This window comes from Epinephelus fuscoguttatus, linkage group LG6, assembly GCF_011397635.1.
Source record: "Epinephelus fuscoguttatus linkage group LG6, E.fuscoguttatus.final_Chr_v1".
NCBI classification, from domain to species: Eukaryota; Metazoa; Chordata; class Actinopteri; order Perciformes; family Serranidae; genus Epinephelus; species Epinephelus fuscoguttatus.
Window position 1 is genome coordinate 28018490 of NC_064757.1, and position 8238 is coordinate 28026727.

The 8238-nt window shown below is 43.7% G+C and overlaps 1 protein-coding gene across 1 annotated transcript in view; it reads left to right on the plus strand.

Moving 5' to 3' along the window:
- LOC125891015 (zinc finger SWIM domain-containing protein 6-like) overlaps positions 1–6629 on the plus strand; it is a 57309-nt gene extending 50680 nt beyond the window's left edge. The window contains exons 11-14 of the mRNA XM_049580001.1: positions 253–410; positions 562–725; positions 2794–2875; positions 2981–6629. Of these exons, the coding sequence (XP_049435958.1) occupies positions 253–410; positions 562–725; positions 2794–2875; positions 2981–3846 (1270 nt within the window). The 3' untranslated portion in view covers positions 3847–6629. The remainder of the gene's footprint in view (positions 1–252; positions 411–561; positions 726–2793; positions 2876–2980) is intronic.
- Positions 6630–8238: the final 1609 nt, after the last annotated feature.

The window sequence follows — 8238 nt, forward strand, 5'->3', positions numbered from 1 at the left end:
GTTCAGCTTGTTTTTGGAGAGGAAAAGATCTCTGCGGATAATTGGACTCTCTCTAAAAACTTCCTGAACACTGAAGGAATCCTATCTGGGAGTTCACACAGCACACGAGAGAAGTTTCAGCTGGTTGCAATATGCAATCCTCACCACTAGATGCTACTAAATCCAAAACGCTGCTCCTGTAGAATAAATATTATTCAAGGTATTGTGTTTTTCTCCAGAATATCTCATCATCTGTGTCTGTTCCTCCATCAGGTTGCCGGTGTTGGAGTCGACGGCCTCGTCTGGTGACCTGTCACGACCCCACCACATCGTGTCCGTGGTGCCCAACCGCTACCCTCGCTGGTTCACCTTGAGCCACATAGAGTCTCAGCAGTGTGAGCTGGCCTCCACAATGCTCACTGCTGCCAAAGGTGCATAGACTTATTCGTAAATACACTCAGGAGCAGACACAAACACAAACTGTACACAGAGAAAGGTCTATGCTGCCAGCTCACTGGATGGTAGTGAAGACTCTCAGATAGCAATACACAAATGTAATCCCTGTGTTTGAATCCCTTCTAGGTGACAGTCGCAGGCTGGAGACAGTCCTGGAGTCCATCCAGAAAAACATTCACTCCTCGTCTCACATCTTCAAACTGGCACAAGACGCGTTCAAGATCGCCACTCTGATGGACAGCCTGCCTGACATCACGCTTCTCAAAGTCTCTCTGGAGCTGGGACTGCAGGTGAGTAAACACGCCCACGTCGTTTGTCAAAATGGGTGCCGCTGTTTATTTATTGGTACCTTTTTAGGAGGTTGTCAGGTCGGGTTGTAAATGTTTATGCGTGTTTACGTCAGGCCTTGTAAATTTTAAGGTTCAGCAGAATCACCCTTTTAGTCTGGAGAAGAATGACAACACAAAACCCGACAAATTTCCATAACATCCCTTTGTTATGTGTGTGTGACAGGGATGTTATACTCAGATATAATGCCACTGTTTCTCTTTGAACAGATATTCCCTTTCTAGAGTCTCCCTTTCACACATTCTCACTTACTTGAGATACTCCGTTTGGTTTCGGCGAGGGGTAGCACCTGGGTAGAGCATGCAGGAGGCAGTGTATGATGCGGATCACACTGTGTTACGTAGCCGGTTCGTCATTTGGTCATTCCAATAATTTTGCTGATGATTTTGGCCTCTGTCCTTACTGACAGGGTGTTGGAAAAGGGTTGAAGGTGGTTCTAAGGACCACGTTACTATTTCCTGGTTAATGGTCTACTTTTGTGTACTTCAGATACCCCCTGAGAGTTGGTGTTGGATACAAGTGATCATGTCCTCGTGACCTAATTGTTCCTTGCAATGAGTGTTTATTTTGTTTGTGCACTTTGTTTAATTTATTGGCAACCATTATCATACAAATGAAAAATACAAAGAACATATCTGTGCCCCAAATTTTTTGTTCTACAAAATTGATTCTCTACTTTTTTCAACACCTTCCCCTAACCCCAATCCATCCCAAAGGCTCCCAAAGAGACAGAAAAGAAACACACACACACACACACACAAAAATACTTATTTGAAAAATGGATGCATTAAGAATCAGTTGGAGTCCAGAGGGGTAAGAGTGTGTATGTGTGACATAATAGGCTGCCCTCTTCTTTTAAAAATTGGCAGATGAACCTGTTAAGGAAAATATTACCTTTCTCTAATGACAAAAAAGACATTAAATCACTCAGCCAGGATGTAGAAGAAGTTCGGTTTGGGATTTTCCAACTGTAACAGAATACATCTACAGGCTGTGAGTGAAGCAAAAGCAACAACATCAGAATCTTTCTCAGGGAGACCGCCCGGTTAAAGAGGTACCCCAGAGATGGCTATCAAGGGGCCAGGTAGGAGTGGGCTTCACCTCGAGCCTTTTTTGGAGGAAAAAAAACATGAGAATGATCTCCTGGGTAACAAGCCACGCTTATCACATGTGTCCCTTGTACCTGGAAACCACCTACTAAGCCTAGCTTCTGTAAAATGAACTCTATGAAGGACCAAAATCTGAATTAAACTCAGACGGGCACATGAAGATGTAGAGTTAAGGCTGAACTTTGTAAAGGTTGATTGCGTAATTGGATTTTAAACAAAAAATAGGAGAAGACTGTCTTATTACTCGCAATAAACCTAATTTAAATACACAACGTTTCCATCCTTAGAGCTATATCAAGTAATGTGTATTTAAATAAAGTTTTTTACAAGTAATAGGACAGTGTGTGGGAATTCTCTTCTCTTACCTACGGACATTCTCCATCCATGCACCTGTCACCTACAAGTTATCGAAGGTGTGCGTGAGCCTACAGAAATTGTTTTTCATAAAGTGTTACGATGAATTCTTGAAAAGTTCCTCCGACATTTTTCAAGCACACTTGTACTGCTGCAGTAAATCAAGCTGATCTTAGACAGACTACATTCCTCGTAGTGTTCCCATACGTTCCATTAAATAAGTATTTACTTTGAAGGTTTGCTCGAGGGTTTGTCATCCTCGTAGCAGCTGTGTCTTTCAGCCAAGTTACAAGATACAAACGTGAAGTGAAACCGAAAGACAGTTTGAGTGTCTTTGATGACAAATCGGCCACGGAGAAATGAGTCCCTGTTTAATGATTGTTGAAAATGTAATACAGTTTTTGCCTTTACAGTTTCTCAGGAAAATAAAATAGTCCTCAATGGGAATGGTGGAGAGATATTTCAGTTTTTTTGTCCAGTTTGTTTCAAGTAAAAGAGACTCACCTGTCACTCCCCTCCTCCACCCCTTTCTTGCTATCGTCCGCAGGTGATGAGAATAACTCTGTCCACGTTAAACTGGAGGAGGAGAGAGATGGTGCGCTGGTTAGTCACATGTGCCACTGAAGTGGGTAAGTGTGCCCCGCTACTTCAATGTGTCTGATTGTTTCAAGATATACTTGATCTAATCACTTAATCTTCCAACTTTCTCTTCACTCTGTACCTGAATCTGCCAGGTGTGTACGCGCTGGACAGCATCATGCAGAGCTGGTTCACCCTCTTCACGCCCACAGAAGCCACCAGTATCGTGGCCACCACTGTCATGTCCAACAGCACCATCGTCCGCCTCCACCTGGACTGCCACCAGCAGGAGAACCTGGCTTCATCCGCCCGCACCCTCGCCCTGCAGTGTGCCATGAAGGACCCCCAGAACTGCGCCCTCTCTGCTCTTACACTCTGTGAAAAGGACCACATTGCCTTCGAGACAGCCTACCAGATTGTACTGGATGCAGCGGCGACAGGGATGAGCTACACACAGCTGTTCACTATAGCACGCTACATGGAACACCGCGGTTACCCGATGAGGGCGTATAAGCTGGCGACGTTAGCCATGGCTCATCTGAACCTTAGTTACAACCAGGACACGCATCCGGCCATCAACGACGTGCTCTGGGCCTGCGCGCTCAGCCACTCGCTGGGGAAGAATGAGCTCGCTGCAGTTATCCCCCTGGTGGTGAAAAGCGTGAAGTGTGCCACCGTGCTCTCGGACATTTTGCGGCGGTGCACGCTGACCACGCCGGGCATGGTGTCAGCGCTGCACAGCCGCAGGAACTCTGGGAAGCTGATGTCCCTGGACAAGGCGCCGCTCAGGCAGCTGCTGGACGCAACCATCGGGGCCTACATCAACACCACGCACTCGCGGCTCACACACATCAGCCCGCGCCACTACAGCGAGTTCATCGAGTTCTTGGGGAAGGCCCGGGAGACTTTCATGATGGCGCATGACGGACACATTCAGTTCACCCAGTTCATAGACAACCTGAAACAGATCTACAAGGGCAAAAAGAAACTGATGATGCTGGTGAGGGAGCGGTTCGGCTGAGGGTGAGGCCGGGGGGTCGCCCAAAAGCTCCCCTCGCCACTCTAGTGCTTTTCTATTAACTTGAGTCTGCCTTTTGAACTTCTTTTGGACTTATAAAATAGACAAGTAAAAAGAGGGATGTGACTTGTAGAATGAAGCAAAAAGAGAAAGGAAAAGATGACAAAAAAATCAACAGAGCCACACACGGTATTATTGTTCTTGCTGTTGTTATTGTTATAAACATTATTACTATTATTATTATTAATAATATTATTACTACTATGTGTACAGAAGTGTTTTTATTTTTCAGAAGAGAGGAAATTTGTCACGTTGTGAATGTTGTGTGTATTTCTCTACATGTGTGTGAGAGGAAAATGAAAAGTGAAATGGCTTTTTTTAAAAAATTTTGGTTCCTTTTATTTTTATGATTTAAAGCATCTTTTTTCCCTTTTTCAGTGTATATTGAGTTATATGTTGTCAAGTGGCTGAAGCCCTTCTACAATAGCGCTCATGTAAAAACATAAAAAAGAAGAAGAAGAAAAAAAACGTCTCGGCATCCTCAAAGAGAAACTAAAGGCTTTAAACCACACAGAGCACCTCCCTCTGTCCAGGCCCGCACCGGCGGGCGCTGGGCAGCACTGCACAGCTTAGCTCGGCTCGGCTCAGCACAGCTTGGGTTAGCACTGACAGAAAGCCGCCATCAGCATTTCTTTAGACACAGCAGTAGCAGCAGCAGCAGCAGCACTTGAGCAGCCATTAGTTTTCTCTGGGTCCCAGGCATTAGCTTCACTACACACAACAATGCTCTTAGCTAACTCGTGTTGTTGTTATTGTTGTAATCTCCCCCACCTCCGTAATGAGTACCTGTTTTAGAAAGTGCGCAGGCACTACAGTGACGGCACATTACACAAAGATAATGAGTATTATTGTTACATTAATGTAATGTAGTACAGCTGTGATCTTTAACAGCCCAAGTTTGACTAAATAACCGTTAAAGTTTTCTAGTTGAAGTAGATACCCAGAGGGAGACGACTACCTCATGATACGGTATTGAACCTGCTCCCTTTTTTTCTTTACTTTTTTTTTGCTATCATGATATGTATCATCTATGATAGCTGACCATTTTAATCAAACAGGAGAGTGAGACCAAGGTTATGAGGAGATGTGGAGTCCTGCTGAGTGTGTCTGCGCTCGGCTCTGCTGTACGTCACTGCCCCGGCATCGGTACTTACACCCCCTGAAACAATTGGCTCTAACACGCTTCCAAGATGTGTCAGTATGTCAGTCCCCTCTCATCTCCCAACAGCCACCATTTTACGGTATTTTTCAGACTAGGCCAGTGTCATTTCCCTCTGTGCATGTGAATCATAGAAATTAGACTCTCTACTGTTAAAGTTCATTGTGTGGAACCTTCAGTAATTGTCAACCAGAACGTTCTCAGGGATTTCTCTACACAGGAAAAAAAAAACAAGGCGGAACAAATGAACGACTGACTACAGGAAAAAGACAAAAACACGACACAACATGAGCGAGCATTTATTGTACTCTGTATATATGCCATAGTATATGTCTGAATATGGAGGATCTGAAAGTATATGTTAACTAATTTATACAGAGTATTCTATGTAATGTGAAATACTTGAAGCCGCTGTAGTTTGCTCTCTTTCTCTCTCTCTCGCTCTCCTTCTCTCTTTTGTCTTCTCTGTTTGTTTTTTTCCACTTTTGTTGAAAACAGAACATATCAGAAGGACTAGACTGACCTTGTCGACGGCTTTTTGGACTTACAAGGCCTCATGCTTAAGACGCTGGATCCCATCGTGAAACGCAGGTTGAGTCAAATTGGTGATGGTGGAGAAAATTGTTGTTCATTCCTGCTGACTGAAGCATAGAAAGGGGGCGGAGGTAGACTGCTTCAGGCCATTGGTTGGTAAATGTTTGAAAACACAATACAGGACTTCATTATGCATGTAAGCTGTTGCACTAGCCTAGTTTTCCATAGGATGCTATGGAGAAAAAAAACTGTAATGTGCTTTATATACAGGAGATAATTGGGGATGAATCTGGTTGAAAATCATGTATTATGTGTCCGGCCTTACATGCATTTAAGGACATCTTTTGGCTGTCCTCATGTTGCATTGATATAATCCTTTTCAGAGTAACCTAATAGTCGTGCAACTCAACACATTGATAATTAAGCACAGGCTCAAGATTCAAAAACAAGTCTCCTCAGTTCTCCCTTTCATTCGCCGCAGAACTCCCAGTGTCTCCTCTGCAATGTTCAGCTGTCCTGTCATTACTTGCCTTTTTACCTTCTTTATATGTCTGATTTTTTTCTTTTTCTGTGCATCTTTTTTCTATCTTGTGTTCATTAAAGATAAAAGCAGCCTTTTCTCTTGCCTTGTCTTAACGCTTTAAAGTAACCAAACAGGAGATCTATCTAACAACCAAACGCGTTCTAAGAGGTGACAGACAACCCACCTTGGTCCCAGCTTTAGTGTCCTTAATTAGTAAGTGAATGGCTGTGTAACTCATGCTTTAACAAAGCAATTCCTCACGTGTGTTTGGTGAAAAAAAAAAAACGTTGTCCAGTGTCTCTTGTTCTCTTCAGAAACAATTTCCTCCGAGTCTTTCTAGCTGTTTATTTTTTCTTTATCTTTTTTTTGTTTGTTTTTGTTTGTGTAGGAATCTTCTGCTCTCCCATTTTATTTATTACAATGACCCATGTATACATGCTTATGAAATTAAGATTTGATACACCGATATCAATTTATTTATGTAACTAAATCACTGTTTTATAATCTTGTTAATGAGTCAATAATTGATTTTTTTTTTTGTTTTTGTTTTTTTGTTTTAATAAAAGTTAGTTTTTTGAAATGTATATTCAAGTCCTCTGCTTTTTGTTTTGCACCCTGACATAAGTTTTTTATCCCTTTGCGCCAGGGATTGCCATGTTTTCAGTTTGTCCTTCTCTGTCCGTTAGTCCCATTATTGTGAGGTAATGGCTTCAAGTTTGGCACAAACATCCACCTTGACTTAGTGATGGACTAATTCGATTTTTGTAGTTGAAGATCAAAAGTCACTGACCTCACAACACATGATATTGGCCATAAGTCAGTAATTACTACCTTAATCATGACAAAATTTCACACCAATGTCTCAGGAATAAAATGATAAAGTGATGACCTTTATATCCCAAAATTTCTGTGACATCATATTGTTCTGCAGAAACACTGACAAATGAAACACATATGACTCTGGACATATACAACCAGGAGGCGGTAAATCTTTTATTTTATTTTATTTTTTGTGCTGCTGCACTTTTGTCCCAGAAAGTGTGTCATGGATTGTTATGAGACGCGGCCTGTGAGCTTGAAGCCGCACACCGGCCTGCCTATCGGTGAGCGCCGATCAGTCAGGACCGCTCAGATCTCCATCAGACAGCGGTGTCAGAAAAAGCCAGGGAGGGATCACTCTCACTGGCAGCAGCTTTCACGCTGTCATCTCAGGCGAGCTGACGAGGAATATGAAATGTATCAATTGATATTCCCATGGTCTTTGTAGCTTCTGTCAGGCAGCCAGGCTCAGCCAACCACAATAACCTGTTTACATGCGTCTAACACTGACAGTGGTGCCACAGGATGACTAAATCAGTGTATGTAGTTTGTCAGGTGTGTGTGTTTGTATAGACATGTTTTCTGTGCGTGCTCCTTCTTGTTTGCATGCCTGTGTGTCTGTCTTGTGTGCGCACGCGCGTGTGTGTGTGTGTGTGTATGTGTGTGTTAAGGCCTTCAGGGAGTGAATGGGAACAGGTGGTAGCTCCAGACTACAGGAGCTCCTGACAGCAGTAAGGTCCCCAGACTCCCAGCCCCTCATTAAACATTGACACAAAAACACTGCAACTGTCTGTGTGTGAACAGTAATGAAGCGCAGACGGCTACACCGGTATACACACTGCAACTTAGCACAGCACGAGCTCTCAGTCCGCGTCTGCGTGTGTGTGTTTGTGTGCGCGTTGTCCATCTGTGTGTGCTCATTAATGAGGCACATTTGTCCATAGAGGTGTCCGCTTAGATATCGAGGAATTCGTCAGGTTTCGCAACAAAAGCAGCCGTCTGCTGTCAGAGGCCAGACAGGACTGTCCATTTGTTATGTGACGGATGCCTGCCTATGAGAAATGGTGTGTGTGCGTCGGAGCATGAAAGCACACATGTATGTGTGTATCCATGCAAGTAAGCGTACACTTGTTCGTGTGTGTGCGTGTGTGTGTGTGCGAGACCACTTCCTGTGTGTCTGACCTGTGCTCAGGTCCCTGCTCAGTTCCAGTTGGTAATGACGTCCCTTGGGTGTAGCGCGGTACAGCAGCCTCCTCCGGTCTGTCTCACTGTATACTCCTAATGACATCATGATCACACA